General features: G+C 36.3%; 1 protein-coding gene and 1 long non-coding RNA gene across 4 annotated transcripts in view; one reads left to right on the top strand and one right to left on the bottom strand.

The window, feature by feature from the left end:
• Positions 1-16,729, bottom strand: part of RARB (retinoic acid receptor beta) — a 278,793-nt gene that overhangs the window by 134,063 nt on the left and 128,001 nt on the right. Inside the window, exon 1 of one of the 3 annotated variants that reach the window (XM_087712875.1) lies at positions 1,210-1,783. The exons of 1 other annotated variant lie outside the window; for it this stretch is intronic. In XM_087712875.1, coding sequence (XP_087569001.1) covers positions 1,210-1,366 — 157 coding nt within the window. In that variant the 5' untranslated portion in view covers positions 1,367-1,783. Of the gene's footprint in view, positions 1-1,209; positions 1,784-16,729 lie in introns of those variants that run through there. One more of the 3 variants, XM_087712873.1, reaches the window with a different exon arrangement.
• Positions 3,017-5,228, top strand: LOC148045833 (uncharacterized). Its single transcript, XR_015696354.1, has 3 exons — positions 3,017-3,192; positions 3,621-3,686; positions 4,733-5,228. It is a non-coding gene; the product is annotated as an uncharacterized LOC148045833 (long non-coding RNA).

Raw genomic sequence — 16,729 nt, 5'->3', positions numbered from 1 at the left:
CACTTTATTCCTGAAGCATTCTCAATATTTTATTCCAGAGACTCATTTTCTAAGTTCTTTTGCTTTTGTGATTAATAATGGTGACTTGATCACAACAATACTTCTGATTATGGCATTTGTTATCAAAATGCTCGTATTATAGATATTTTTAAAAATCGTAATTTACTTTCTTTGCAGATTGCACCTTTTAAAGTTTGTGTATTTTAAACAATTGAGAAGTCTAAGAACCACATTAATGTCAACCATACTCTCTAGTTAATGGTCTGCTGAGGTGTCAAAGAGCATGTTAAAACAATTTGATAGATAGTCATCATTTATCCAAATCAGTGTCAAAGCAACGAAGCATCCTTCAAGGGTCCCCCTCAGATAGTGTAGTGTTGGAACTTTAGCACTACTTGCTCTTTTTCAAACTTTAAAGTAAACTATAAAAGCATGCCATGTTTTGACACCCATGTCCTTTAACACTGGATGAAGATCTGACAGCATAATAGGCATTTAAAAAGAATTTTGCAGGATCAAACTATAGCTTTTCTTGTCCAGACTGAAATGTTCAAACACCAAGAAAGTGCTGAGATAATTGATGGCAAAACACAAGGGGTATTCATAGTTGGTTTTCTAGAAAAAACAGGGACTTCTTAGAGCAATAAAGTAAAAAAAAAGGAAAGAAAGGTGGCAGCATGATCAATGCAAAGAAATACTGCTGCTTCTTTCTTTTTCTTGAGAAACATTTACAGAAGTTTTCAACTTTGAATTTTACCTACCTAGAGACTGCTGCTTGGCAAAATACTCCATTATTATAGATACTAAAATACATCTAGTTAAAATATTAAAAATTATTTCTTAAAAAAGCCTGTGAAAAGTAAATAAACATACAGAAAAGGAAACAGCTTTTCATGTATACTGCCTGATATTTTATTTAATAAAAAACATTTCTGCATTTACATCCAATGACCAAACAATTTAAATATATTAGAGGAATATTCAAGTTTGGAAAGTGAAACATGCTTAAATTTGTGGTATTTTTTTAAAAAAAATGCAAAACCAAATGTGCATGCATACACATATACCTGCATAAAAATCGATTTGGGGGAAATACACCTTGTTTTAATCTTTTCTGTTTTCTTTTGGGTAGAATTTTTGTCGTTTTTGGCATGCATTTTTTTAAAAAATGAGAGCAAATAAGTGCAACAAAACAATAGCAGGACCTACATTGAGCACTGTGCCGGTGCTGCCACTCTGTTTGTGCCAATCCAGTGAAGCAGGCTTTCAGAGCCTTCTCCTGGAGCATGCAGGAAGATGGACTTGCTGTGTAGAAATCCAGCATTTGACCAGGGCTGACTGCTAGGACATCCATGCAGTCAAACATGATTCCTCTCCAGTAGGTCTGCAAAAGTGCCTTCCTCTAGGTGTGGGGGAAAATGACATATAAAAGTACATCCAACTCCATCAAACTCTGCCCCTTTTTTGGCACGTAAGCTGTTGGTCTTTTTCCCAGACCAGAATCATGAATTATGACAGACAACACAGCTAAAAGCCTGTAATTGATCCAAATGATCATTTACCATTTTCCAGGCTGTTCAGCCAATCCAGTCGAATAAAGGGAGGAGGGGAAAACAAGTAGCATTCCAAACTCTACTTCCCATTAGCTGTGCCCCAAATCTTTCAGAAGCTTCGAGCCACTTTGCCTTGCTCTGAAGTGATATTTTTTTGCATCTAGTGCAGCCTTGAAGTTTTGCGGACGAAACAGTCTTCGATATCAGCTTGAGATCCCCCTTTGCTGCTGAATAGATCCTTCTGCTTTCGAACGGCTCACTTCCTACTACTTGTGTCACAGAGAATGAAAGATTGAATTGCTTAATATATGCGAGTGAACTTTCTATGAACCCTTCCCAGGCTGCTAACCTTCAAATGACCCAACCCGTCTGACATCACCAACTCCCAGGATTCTCACACAGCTTAAAAACTCCCAACAGCCTTACAGAATAAAGCAGGGAAGGCAGGGTAGCAGGCAAGTGCCCGCTCCCGTACTGAAGCAACTTCCCTTTAAAAACAAAACAAAACGCAACGATATAAAACAGACATAAGAGATGCCTTGGAATTCTAAGCAGCAAAACTATCTTTTGCAAAAAAAATATTTTCCTACAATGGCATCAAGCGGCTGCTTTTATTTAAACTATCTAACATGCTCAATTCTGTTAGACATATATCCCGTCAGACTGTCCGCAGGAGAAACCAAGATGCATTTACTCCATAGCTAAAATAGAAATCATTTTCCTGGCTGAAAGCAGAAAGCAAACCGGTAGCCAGAGCAGAGTGAAATGAAAATAAGGAGTGGAGAATGCATTCATAAAGCTCTGGGTTTTACAAACTTAGAACAGAATTTTTATTTTATTTTATTATTAGAATTAGAGCCATCTCTTGATTTAGCTCTGGCTGCTTTTGTTGTATAATCAGCAGTATACAGTGAAGGAGATCCCTTTGTCCAATTGGCAGTTGGGGTGATGCTGACAGTAATGGCTTTCTTTCCCATGTAAAAATAATTGTTTATTAAAGACATATTCTATCCCCTTCACAAAAATACATGGCAATTCTTTGTCAGTCTTTTTATTAAAAGGTTTGCAGAATATACTTAACAGAGAGAGCCAAGATTTTGGGTCTAGTGGTTAAGACACCAAGACAAACCAGGAGATCTTGAATTCTAGTTCTGTCTTAGGTACAAAGTGACTTGAAGGCTCAATAAAATAAAATATATCAGAGCCCCTTTGGTGAAATTAATGTGGAATGACTCTGGAATGAGCTGCCCCCGGAGCTTTGTATAATCCCCGACCTCCAGTCCTTCCGATGCACCCTAAAAAGTTGGCTTTTCCAGCAAGCCAGACTGGACTGAACAAAACAAAACAAATTATTGATTACTCTTAATTTTAATTTTAATTCTTTTAAAAAAATGTCATTGTCAATTTCAATTGGGTTTGGAATATTCTATTTAATTTTTTTTTAACTTTTGTATTATGTGTTTCTTTTAACGTTATACGCCGCCCTGAGTCCTTGGGAAAAGGGCGGCATATAAATCTAATAAACCTAAACCTAATGTGAAGCAAAACTAAAAACACACTGGCCTGAGGAAGGAGGAAGAAGCACATATTTCTGCAAATTTCCATTACTGTGTTTTTATCAATTTACAATAAACTGCAGGTAAGATTATTTTTTTGCTGGTTAGCAATTCCTTGTGAAACATTTTCACAATTTGTACTTTTCTTCATATGCTATTAACATAATGCAATAACTTCATATAGGCTGAATGCATAATAATTTTTCAACAGTTTATGAAGTAGAAGTATCGTAATAAATAGTGAAGAATATGCAATGCATTTCCTGTGCTGACACACACATTATGAGTGGAAATGCTCTAACTTTTAAAGCAGCATAAAACGAGGGAGAAAATAAATGACATGTGGCAACATTTTCAATATCAGAAAATGGCAGAAACCAGAGATTTCTTCGTGATATGGCTAAAAAGTACTGCATGCACAGCAATGTTTTAAGCACAACATGAATCTTCGTATAATGACTATTCACCCACTCCAATTTCAATATCATAAAAATAGTGATTTTTTTTCTAGGCAGTAGAACTACCCACAAAGAGGAATGATATAATCAGAGATCCATTGAATTTGAAACAAGTACCAGTGAGTGCCGCATGTTTTTGAATATAACTTTTTCTCTTCAAATTTAAAATGCTTTAAAAAAACACTATTCAAAAAAACTTGAAAACATTTTTTACAATTTTGGATCTGTTTTTCCCTAGCCAAAGAATGTACATAGGTAGTCTCAAGTTGTGGAGTCTGCCCATTATGGCCTTAAGTTGCGACTGTTATAAAGCAAGGCATCACATGACCACCTCAATTTCACCTTTTTTGCAGTAGTTATTAAACTAATTACCATGATTGTTAAGTGAATCCATAATCATTAAGCAATACATTTTTCACTATTGGAAGTTTTTGCTGAACACCAGAAGTAATTGTCAGGTTATGTCAAAAACATAAATTTTTAGTGTGAACTTGGGAACAACTATAAATACAGGAAGGTTGCCAAATTCCTCAGAATTGTGGTCACTTGTAACATTTTTCAGAACATTGGAATCAGATGTAAGTACCTTTTGTGAGGTCATGGTAACTTTCAATGGTTCCTAAGTGACTGATAGTAAGTTGAGAGCTACTTTAATATGATTGAGCCAAGGTGGCGCAGTGGTTAAATGCAGCACTGCAGGCTACTTCAGCTGACTGCAGTTTTGCAGTTCGGCTGTTCAAATCTCACCGGCTCAGGGTTGACTCAGCCTTCCATCCTTCCGAGGTGGGTAAAATGAGGACCCGGATTGTTGTTGGGGGCAATATGCTGACTCTGTAAACCGCTTAGAGAGGGCTGAAAGCCCTAGGAAGCAGTATATAAGTCTAACTGCTATTGCTATTGCTATTGATATAAAGATTAATGTGAGAATATGTGTTAATGTTTGGATTTACTACACAACTTTCCTAATATAAACTGTATTAATCACAATAAATTTGAGCAGGCATTATCAATATAACCTTTACACCAATATTCCTATATACACCTCATTTAGCAAGCTATATACTGCTTTAAACACTTGAAAAGAATGGTGCATTCCATTCATTCCTGATGCATTGTTAGATATTCAAGAAATATTTTTAGTCTGAAATATACTTTATTTTCCCAGCTGCCAGAGGAAAGCTTTGCTCAGTTTTGCATGGCAAATAACATTGGTTGAGAGACTCTGTCCTTTTGATTCTGGACAAGTGAAAACCATGGAAATGCACATTGCTCCATTTACAGAGACATATGAAAAAGATTTACCTCTCCCTGATAATCAGATATCCTGAACAATCAGATCTGGACTATGATCTGTAAGAAGAAAAATCCAGTCTGTTTCCATCCAGGAGAAAGGCGCTAGAAATAAAATGGAGCCTGATTGGAAAGAAGACTCTGTTTATTGATGAGCAGAACCAACAACAGCATGTTGTTCTGGGACAGCTGACACATTTGTTTGATCAGTATATGTATTTTTAGAGGGTTCTGAGATGTTGCAGAGAGTTGTGCAGTGTCTGTAATACATTTAGGGAATTGTGCTATGTAGTAAGCTTTTGCTACTCTTGTGTTATTTGCTATTCTAATGGTGGTGGGTTAATTCTATTATGTCCCAAAGGTCATGTCCTGTTCTTAGAATTGGGGGCGGGATGTAAATTCCTAATCCCATCATTTGGAGCTGAAGGTGTTTTGTTTCTGAATAGGCTGGGTACAAAATATCCATCTCTAAAGACTTCAGGCATCTGCTGGAGGCTGTTGGGCTGCTTTCTGCTTTTTTAAAGATTTTTTTTCTCCAGTTCTCCTTTGGGGAAATATAATATTCTGCCTCTTTTAATGTGCCCCAAAATATTTCATTCTCTGGGGGTGGGTGGTGATTATTTCTTACAGACCAAATACCACTTACAATGAACTATCATTTATTATAGAGCATGAGGCTAGGTATTTTGCAGCAGCCTATAAGATCTGCCAAACCTTAACAGCTCAGATTCCTTTTTCAAAACTTTATATATTATCACATTCTATGTAAATTATATATTATCACATTTTATATAATGAATACATCATATTTTGGTTAACTTATTGATAACATTTTGAGTAAATTTAGATATTATCTCATTTATAGTCTAGATATACTACTGCTTTTGGGTTTCATTCATGGGCCCCAGCTAAATTATTTTATAACTGTATCTTAATTTTTCTTAAGCTAGACTATTCCGTACATGATTACAAATAACTTAAGGAGCTATTTCTTGTATTGGTCTGAGACTGAAATAAAATGACAGACTGACTAATATAGTGTTTGGTGCCATAGAAGAAGAAAATACTTTGTTTTCACTATGTGCTAATCAAAGGTAGGTTTCTGCCAGTTCAGCCCAGATGAGGCGAACCGATAGTGGCAGCAGTGGCAGGAGGCTCCACCCACCCGCCAAGATGCGTTTGCATGAGCGAACTAGTAGTAAAAAAAAATGGAAACCCATCACTGGTGCTAATGCAATTTAATGAAATAGTTTTCTTTCAAAAAAAACTTTCAAGGGGGAAGACTGCAGTGGAATTATGTTGCTTAAGCAATTAAATAAATGGAAGTGTTATTCTTGAATTTATTCAAGGGTAGTATGATGAGAATTTCATTTTTATTTATACAATCCCCTTTCTAGTATCTTCTGTTTTTCCATGCTTCTATTATACCATAAAGGAAAACTTCATGAGATAATACTTTCTACTGGCTTCATTATAGTTATCAGACAAGGATTCCTTGCATGTATACATCTGCCTCTAAAAATAATCGTAAAAAACCAAGATGTGTAATTATTAAATATTCCGCAAATATATAAGTAAAATAACATGAATACATTTTGCAGGGGAAGAAAACATTTGAGAAACTGGAGGCAACTTTGGCACAACATTAATCTTAACAGAATTGAGAAAATATGTTGAAATTAGAGCTCTCCATATAAGATAATAACAACAATTCTATCAGCAATATATTGGTTCTTATTCTTTCTTTGAAACATGTAATGAACATGTTTAACAAATATCACCACTACTTTACTTAGTCAGAATTTTATTTATTTATTAAATGTATACAAATTTAATATGCTTAACATGATGATCTCCCTTTATTTATTCTTACAATTCTGTGGGGCAGGTTGCTGGAAAGAGCATGTGAAGCTGAACCAAAGTTACCCAATGCATTTCCATGATTAGAATAGACATAAGCATTGTCTCCTCTGTATATATGCAACACTTCAATGGTCACAGCACATTGGCTTGTTTATTTTAAAATGGTTATTGGAAAAAGGCATCTTGTTGAGACATAAAGACCCATCACTTGAGTTTATTTTATTTTAATCTCTTAGTCTACCCTGTGGTATAGAAGCTAGTGTGACATTAAAAATAGATGTGTGGCTGTGCTTTAAGAAAATTTAAATCTTAAAACATGTCATTCTGAGGTATAAATTTAAAAAAGAATTATGTGCCCAACTAATTCAATTTTTAATTGCTAGACTACTTGGCTGTTCCAGCTCACACATCCCCAAAAAACCCACCCAAATGCATGTACAATTGCTAAATTCTGTGCCAATCCATAAACCTTTACTTTGTTCAGAACGAAATAAGTCATTTAATTAATTAGATTTTACTAATTCTCATATTATATTTAGTTGTTCTAACTTTTATGATCTGGTCTGGACTGCAATAAAATATTAATTCATTCAAATAAGTGTGAGTACAGCTCCCTTTCATGCTTCATTCTTTTGGCACTTTGAGCTATCCTCAAAGCATATATAAATTATCCTAGTGGGAAATTTTCTCGACTATCATCTATTAATGTTCATATTAGAGACTGAGAGTCTACACCCACTGACCTATTTTCTGTGAATTTCTCATAGATTCAGGAAATCATTATAGGGCGGAGTCTGCACTTTTGGACACCCCTACATAATTGTTTTGCCAACTGATTCAGTCAAATATATTCTAAAATTGAGTGTCATGGGATACCAATATACATCAAATAAAGTGCATTGCTAAGAAAATAATTTCATTCCTTTCCTTTCATGTATCAGATATATTAATTAAAATCTATTTCAGAAAAACAATGTGTATGCATTAATGTAACAATTTGACTTAATAACTATATGTTGATGTATCACTGAATTAATCAAACCAAACTTTTTTTTTTGCTTTAAGAGTATTTTTACCTACACAATGGTGATCAGTTCTAACAGTTGAAAATTCTCATAAAAATCTGGCTCTCCCAGCAGGCCTGGGAATAGGTTTCCAATCACCCGCCCGAGTGTTTGATTGCTGAATGAAAGTTGTGTTTTATTATTTTTCTTTTGTTCACCAATTGTTTTGTTTTGACCTTGCACCTCCCCTCCCCTGTGGTTGTAAGCCGCCCTGAGTCCCCTCAGGGAAAAGGGCGGCATATAAATCCCAATAAACCTATAAACCTATAAACCTATAAAAATAACATCCAAAAGAAAAGACAAGAAGAAAAAACAAGACACTAGAGAAAAAGAAAGAAAAATGCTAAAGTAATATAAACTTGTTTAATAATACATAAACCTCTTTAAATACACAATATAAATAAAGAGTAGATTTATTGTTTTTAGTTAACTGAATGTACAGCTTTAATAGTACTGAGGGTTCCACCACAAAAGCGCGTAGGACAAAATCGCGCTCGACAAAAGCGCGCTGTGACGTCATCACAGCGCGACGAAAAAGTTCGAAAAATGTAAAAATAAAGCGAAAACCTTACCCTAAGCCCCCCAAACCTAACCCTAAACCTAACCCTAAACCTAACTCTTAACCTAACCCTAAACCTAACCCTAAACCTAACCGTTAAAGTAACGAAAAACCTAACGCTAACCCTTAACCTAACACTAACGCTAACGCTCTAAAGCTAACCCTAACCCTTAACCTAACCCTAACCCTAAACCTAACCCTTACCTTTATGTGAATCGGCTTGGTTTAATTTAATTTTTATTAATTTTTATTTGAATTTTTCGATCTTTTTCGTCGCGCTGTGATGACGTCAAAGGCGCGATTTTGTCGATCGCGCTTTTGCCGTCCGCGCTTTTGACGGGTCACGAGTACTGAGAACTAAGTGCTGGATAGATATAAGTAATCCTTTAATTCTATACTGTTTTAATTCATACTTCATTTTTATCCTTCCAGAAACATTCCTATGATATCTGCTGATTGCTGAGATTTCTTAATTTTGTTATTGAGTACCTATTGACCATCACAAATAAATTTATGTGACACCAATGTGGTCCTAGGTTCAAACCCAGGCTTATCTAACTTGGGTTCCTATCTAATATCAGTCAATGTGGATTAGCCTTCTTCAATTTGGTGCCCTAGCTTTCTTATAACAAAAGTTGTAGTCCGGAGAATTTGAAATTATATCAGTAGGGTCCATGGAGAGCAGAAAACATTTTGTGAATTTTGAAAGTCAGAACTTTAAGGTTTTCTTCTAGATGCAACCATTCACTTGCTTAAGCTGTCTTATATAGATATGTTCTTCTATGGTGCTGTAAATTTCTTCAGCAGATTTGGGAAGTAATTTAATCCCTGCCCATGAAATAGGCAGAAAAGCACACTCTTTTCTAAACAAATAATTTTTCCCCCTGAATACTGTCACATCAGCACATTTAAAAAATGTGTAACTAAGGCACACTGACCTAGACTTAGGTTTCTAGTAACTGTAGTAAAACAAATGAATTTTTATGTCATAAAATATATTGAATTAAGGTCCTATTATTGACAGGGTTGCCAGATTAGACATGCTAAACTGTTTAGCTTTATCAATGGGTTTTGTAGATTTTTGTATTGCCCGGTCAGACATTTATTGTTTAACTACAACAATGACTTTTGCAGAGAATATTCCTCCTTAATTAACAATTATGACACATTTTCTAATATATGGTTTTGTTTTTAATCATATAAATCTGTTTCACATGAAAAAGTAAACAAACCTTGTTTAATTGGCAGCATCACTGGATTCAGCCTCAAAACACCTAAAATATCTCAGTTCCATTTATTTCTGTTTGATTGCCATTTTTGTAAATAAATAGTATCCAGATCATTACCACCCATAACAACACAGGATGATATAAATATGATTTGTGAGCTGAAGTATATGACATATATACATACATACATACATACGTTATATTTATGCTGATAAATAAATAAAGGGAGACTAGTATAGATCTATTTCAAGCTATTTAGCTCTCATCAGCTAGCCATACCCAAGTTTTTTTGGGGGGGGAATCGAACCTGTGCTCCATTGCCTCCCAGGCAGGGAGTTAACCATTTGAACTACAGAGAACGACTCCTTATCAGCCAGCCAGGGTGGGAGGTATATACTTAAAGTCACAACCCCTGGTATGCCCAAGTATGGGAGGAAGGTCACACTTCCACTCTCTGTCATTAGGCTCGTCACAAGAGACCATCCAGACAGAAACCCAATATTTTTTACTGTTGCCTTTTTGTTACATTTTGTTATATTTATGCTGATAAATAAATAAAGGGAGACTAGTATAGATCTATTTCAAGCTATTTAGCTCTCATCAGCTAGCCATACCCAAGTTTTTTTTGGGGGGGGGGGGGAATCGAACCTGTGCTCCATTGCCTCCCAGGCAGGGAGTTAACCATTTGAGCTACAGAGAACGACTCCTTATCAGCCAGCCAGGGTGGGAGGTATATACTTAAAGTCACAACCCCTGGTATGCCCAAGTATGGGAGGAAGGTCACACTTCCACTCTCTGTCATTAGGCTCGTCACAAGAGACCATCCAGACAGAAACCCAATATTTTTTACTGTTGCCTTTTTGTTACATTTTGTTATATTTATGCTGATAAATAAATAAAGGGAGACTAGTATAGATCTATTTCAAGCTATTTAGCTCTCATCAGCTAGCCATACCCAAGTTTTTTTTGGGGGGGGGAATCGAACCTGTGCTCCATTGCCTCCCAGGCAGGGAGTTAACCATTTGAGCTACAGAGAACGACTCCTTATCAGCCAGCCAGGGTGGGAGGTATATACTTAAAGTCACAACCCCTGGTATGCCCAAGTATGGGAGGAAGGTCACACTTCCACTCTCTGTCATTAGGCTCGTCACAAGAGACCATCCAGACAGAAACCCAATATTTTTTACTGTTGCCTTTTTGTTACATTTTGTTATATTTATGCTGATAAATAAATAAAGGGAGACTAGTATAGATCTATTTCAAGCTATTTAGCTCTCATCAGCTAGCCATACCCAAGTTTTTTTTTGGGGGGGGGGGAATCGAACCTGTGCTCCATTGCCTCCCAGGCAGGGAGTTAACCATTTGAGCTACAGAGAACGACTCCTTATCAGCCAGCCAGGGTGGGAGGTATATACTTAAAGTCACAACCCCTGGTATGCCCAAGTATGGGAGGAAGGTCACACTTCCACTCTCTGTCATTAGGCTCGTCACAAGAGACCATCCAGACAGAAACCCAATATTTTTTACTGTTGCCTTTTTGTTACATTTTGTTATATTTATGCTGATAAATAAATAAAGGGAGACTAGTATAGATCTATTTCAAGCTATTTAGCTCTCATCAACTAGCCATACCCAAGTTTTTTTTTGGGGGGGAATCGAACCTGTGCTCCATTGCCTCCCAGGCAGGGAGTTAACCATTTGAGCTACAGAGAACGACTCCTTATCAGCCAGCCAGGGTGGGAGGTATATACTTAAAGTCACAACCCCTGGTATGCCCAAGTATGGGAGGAAGGTCACACTTCCACTCTCTGTCATTAGGCTCGTCACAAGAGACCATCCAGACAGAAACCCAATATTTTTTACTGTTGCCTTTTTGTTACATTTTGTTATATTTATGCTGATAAATAAATAAAGGGAGACTAGTATAGATCTATTTCAAGCTATTTAGCTCTCATCAGCTAGCCATACCCAAGTTTTTTTGGGGGGGAATCGAACCTGTGCTCCATTGCCTCCCAGGCAGGGAGTTAACCATTTCAGCTACAGAGAACGACTCCTTATCAGCCAGCCAGGGTGGGAAGTATATACTTAAAGTCACAACCCCTGGTATGCCCAAGTATGGGAGGAAGGTCACACTTCCACTCTCTGTCATTAGGCTCGTCACAAGAGACCATCCAGACAGAAACCCAATATTTTTTACTGTTGCCTTTTTGTTACATTTTGTTATATTTATGCTGATAAATAAATAAAGGGAGACTAGTATAGATCTATTTCAAGCTATTTAGCTCTCATCAGCTAGCCATACCCAAGTTTTTTTGGGGGGGGAATCGAACCTGTGCTCCATTGCCTCCCAGGCAGGGAGTTAACCATTTGAGCTACAGAGAACGACTCCTTATCAGCCAGCCAGGGTGGGAGGTATATACTTAAAGTCATACTTGGGCATACCAGGGGTTGTGACTTTAAGTATATACATACATACATACATACATACATACATACATACATACATACATATTTATCACCACAAATAAAAAAAACATACATACATACATACATACGTGTGTGTGGGTGTGTGTGGGTGTGTGTGCGCGCGCGCGCGCATGTCTTTTCCCATGTAGGTTTGAGATTGTCTTGGCAACGTTTCGGCGAGCTCTCACTCACCATCTTCAGGCTGGTGTTTTTGGCTTAAAGCGTGGTTGGACCTGCTGCCTTTCTATAAGTCTTGGTGGGGGGGGTGGAGTGCTGGCTTTGTTTCAGTAAGTGGATTGATTGGTTGTGTGGTTGCATCATGATTGGTAGATTGGTGCTGATTGGTGCTTTAAGGTGCTGGAAAAGGGAGGAAGTTTTTTCTAATCCAAAGGGAGACTCCCCCCAAGAACCGAGTCACAGAACAGGACAATGGTATCGCCCTCTTCCCTTACATCAAAGGGACCACCGATAAAATCAGCAAAATTCTCCACAATCACAATATCAAGACATCCTTCAACACTGACCAAAAAATAGCCAACATCTTAAGAAATCCCAAGACAAAATCCAGCTAGAAAACCAAGGAGTCTACGAAATACCATGCAAAATCTGCCCTGCAACATACATAGGACAAACGAACAGGAGAATAAATGCACGCATCGCAGAACACAAGAACGCAGTAAGAAAAAAAGAAAAAACTTCCTCCCTTTTCTAGCACCTTAAAGCTAAAGGACATGAAATTAATTTTGAAGAAACCAAATTAATCTCCAAAACTGAACACTTCAACAAGAGAATAATTATGGAAGCTATCGAAATAGAGAAACATCTCCACAACATGAATAAACGTGATGATACCTCTCACTTACCAGACATCTGGAAACCATCCCTAGTCAACAAACGAGCCCCACCCACCACCCAGGCCATTACAACACAAAACAATGGACACACAGCCAGCACCAATCAGCACCAATCTACCAATTATGATACAACCACACAACCAATCAATCTACTTACTGAAACAAAGCTACCACTCCACACCCACCCACTAAGATTTATAAAAAGATGGCAGCTCTGACCACGCTTTAAGCCGAAAACACCAGCCTGAAGATGGCGAGTGAGACCTCACCGAAACGTTGCCAAGACAATCTTAATTTTACACAGGAAAAGACCAGCATATATATCTATACACACACACACACATATAATGTTATGACACACATTTCTTCATTTGCCCTATCCCTTATCTTGTCCTTTTTTCATTGTCCCACTCAAGATAAATGGTTCAGTTATTATTTTCAATCCACTTCTCATGCTAATGTATAAAGTATAAAATAATTGACTGCTTTGTACAAACTGAAGTACTCTATGTTAGAAACTGTGGTGGATGCCTTAGCATGTGTGAATTTAGCAGGCAGAATTAACCTGGAAAATTATAGTTTCTTAATTAAACTGTGGTTAAATGATATAGTTTAGAGCAAGGTGAACCAGGTTTCTATAAAATTCAAGGAATTATACAAACTTTCCTGCAATTCTTTCTATCTTTTAAAAATTGTAACCTTCAAGAATATTGCACAATAGCTAGAAATATCAATCGCAATTTTATGGAATTATGCAGATACGTACAAATACTTTTCAATTGTACCACTTTTTAAAATTTACAGATTAACTTCAATATAACTAAAACCATAATTACATATATGTAAAATAATAATATTAATATTGTTATTAATAATAAGTCTTCTAAATTAAATTGGTTGAAATTATTCTAAATTGATTCCTCACAGTTTAAAAGACTTAAATTAAAAAAATAATGTCAAATTGTCAAATCTGAATTTACTTATTTTCTACAGTATTTTTTAAAAAATAACCAAATTAAAATATTGAAAAACATTACTGATTCAGTATTCCGTACTAGAAGAAAATAGTTAATAATAAGTGAAAGATCGCTTGTATATATGAATTAACAATAATTTAAACATTTCAGGGGAGAATACTCCTGAATATATTTATTTCACAATAAAGCATCTGTCTTGTTCTAGAGATAGCAAACATAAATAATGTCAGCGTTCCAAGTATCATGTAGAATTAAATCAGAGTCCAAGGCAAAACGATCCTTAAAGTTCCAATTTAATAAATCAGACATCTTAGCACATCTGTGAAATCCCAATTCTGGAAATTACATCAGAATCCCACCCAGTTAAAAGTTCATGATCTTGTCCCCATACCCACAATCCATTACATGGTTCTTCTTCCATGCTGGCATCCACACCCAGCTGTTTCCAGTCAGGTGTAAAGGTGCGGAGACAAAAGATGACCTTGAGCTTCTAGAAAGGAATTTTTTTATTTTGAAAGCAACACATTTTATCCCTTGCTATTCCCCCCACCCCTTGATGAGAGTGTGGCAGGCCAAAGATTCTTAAAGGAACCGCTGCAGGCCTGACAAATAAGTGATTAAAAATTCAGTTTTCTTATAGGCCATTTCCCATAACTACATTAATATAAAAGCTTACAATTTTTAAAATGTAAAATGTACAAAAAGGAGAAAACAATATAAGCAAATTATTTATTTGTAACTAGAGCAATGAAAAAAATTGAAATTTTCAACACTTTTAATGCATTCTTAATAAAACTGTTATAAGGAAATATTGGAGATATTAAAATTCTTGAAAGCTATTTTTAATCACTGTGCTAAAGATTATGGGGCAAAATAAACACTCATATCAGTTCCCCATTGAAATTACATGATCTCAAGAGCATATTTTTAAATTTAATATTTAATATTTAATCAGTCACCATGTCTGCTGTACTACAAACAACATATCCAGAAATTATGTGAAACTAAATGGGAAGCTTTCGCTGCCAGGTTATCAATACTAGGATTGGTCTACTGAGCAGCATGTTACTGTGCATCTGTCTGGCTTAATAGCTGCCATACTAATAAGTTAGATCCAACACTCAATGACATCATGAAGATTATAAGCTAATGTATTAAAACCATTCTGACATGCTAGCTTCCTGTTGTGAGCCATATAGCACCGCCAGCTTTATGAAGGCAAAATGCACTAGTGAAAAAATATAGAAAAATTATGAACAACTCACTCCTACCATCATGCCGACCTTTCTCATTTATCATCTGGAAAACTCAAATCCAGGAAGCCCCCATTGTCACTTGCACAGCATCTACCCAAGAACTTTAACATTGATTCCCCATGGAAAGCCAAATGGTCACTGAACATCCAGACATAAGTAGACATATAAATGACCCCACAAAATAGATGCCAAGCTTTGAACTACATCAGCTATGAACAATCCTGAATAGGATTCACACCTCTCAAGTGTCTGCCAGAACCTTCTATAAATGGGACAGTGTATCCTCCTCTCAGTGTGACTGTGGGGTCTCATGGCAAACTGTAGATCACACTGTGAGCAGCTGTAAGCTGATGACATACACTGGTCCAGTATCGTTTAAAAAAAAAAAAATGATGATGCACTTTAATAGTTAGATGGCCTGGACCAGGAGTGTCAAACTCGATTTCATTGAGGGTCGCAACAGGGTTGTGTTTGACCTTGGGGGTGGATGGGGTGGTTGTGATCCTCTGCCAGAAAAAATGGAACTTGGGAGGCCATGCATGCCCCCTGGACTGATTTTTGGCAGGGACAGCTTCTTGCAGCCTTTTGCCAGTGAAAACGAGATAAAAAGAATCTGTTTTCGCTGGCAGAGGCATCACGGGCCGATTCTTTGCTATTTGCAGGCCAGCCCCGCGGCTCAGATCTAAGCACCCCATGGGCCGGATATAACCCCTGGCCCTGGGCCTTGAGTTGGACATCCCTGGCCTAAACATTAATATTTGAACATAGATATTTTTAACATTTATATTTTATTGTGTTTTACTAATCTAAGTGAAATGTAAATGTATAATACAAGTACGTGTATGATATGCCATATGCTAAATGCTAAATAAATAAATTTAAGGGCATGGTTGCTAAGGGAAAAAAATCCTGTAGTGTTTAGTATCCCCTATCCCTTGATACCCTAAATACCTATTTGGCTTAATGACTAATTCAGGGCTGTAGAAAATAAAACAAATCCAGGAACATTGTACACCCTGTAAAACCTCTTTCCATGATAATCTTTTTTTTTTCTGGTTGTTTTTCAGATGTGTCTCTCCCTTATGGCTTTCATACAACATTTATTTCCCCATTCTCCTACCACAATCAAATTAAATCTGAATAGGACCTTATGCATTGAACATACTTGATGGCAGCATCAAAAATCTGCCCTCTTTTACATGAAGTTCAAACTGAGTTTAATTTAATTTTAATATCAAAAAAATCTGCCTACCTTATCACAGTCTTAACCCCTTCCCATTTAAAAAAGCTTTAACTTTCAGCATTACAAATTAGAGTATAAGGAATAAAAAAATAAGAAAATAAGTAAAATCTGGATTCATATTTTTATGAAGTTTCTATTTTAGACTAAAAGTTTAAATAATTTTTAATTGAATTTATGATTAAAAGTAAAGGATGAGTTTATTAATAAATTCAAGGATTCTAAAAAATGGTATTCATGCATTAAAAACATATTGGTAAGATTTTATTTATTATTATGTTTGTTAAATTGTAAACAAAAGGAGCAAAACTATCAGAAGACAATGACAAACCTCTTAATATAATTATTAATGACAAATATTATG

Source organism: Thamnophis sirtalis, unplaced genomic scaffold (assembly GCF_051295495.1).
Source record: "Thamnophis sirtalis isolate CommonGarterSnake01/CBP01778 unplaced genomic scaffold, rThaSir2_p1.2 scaffold_4, whole genome shotgun sequence".
Taxonomy (NCBI): domain Eukaryota; kingdom Metazoa; phylum Chordata; class Lepidosauria; order Squamata; family Natricidae; genus Thamnophis; species Thamnophis sirtalis.
Note: the sequence above shows the minus strand (reverse complement) of the source record. Positions and strands in the feature narration are given on the sequence as shown.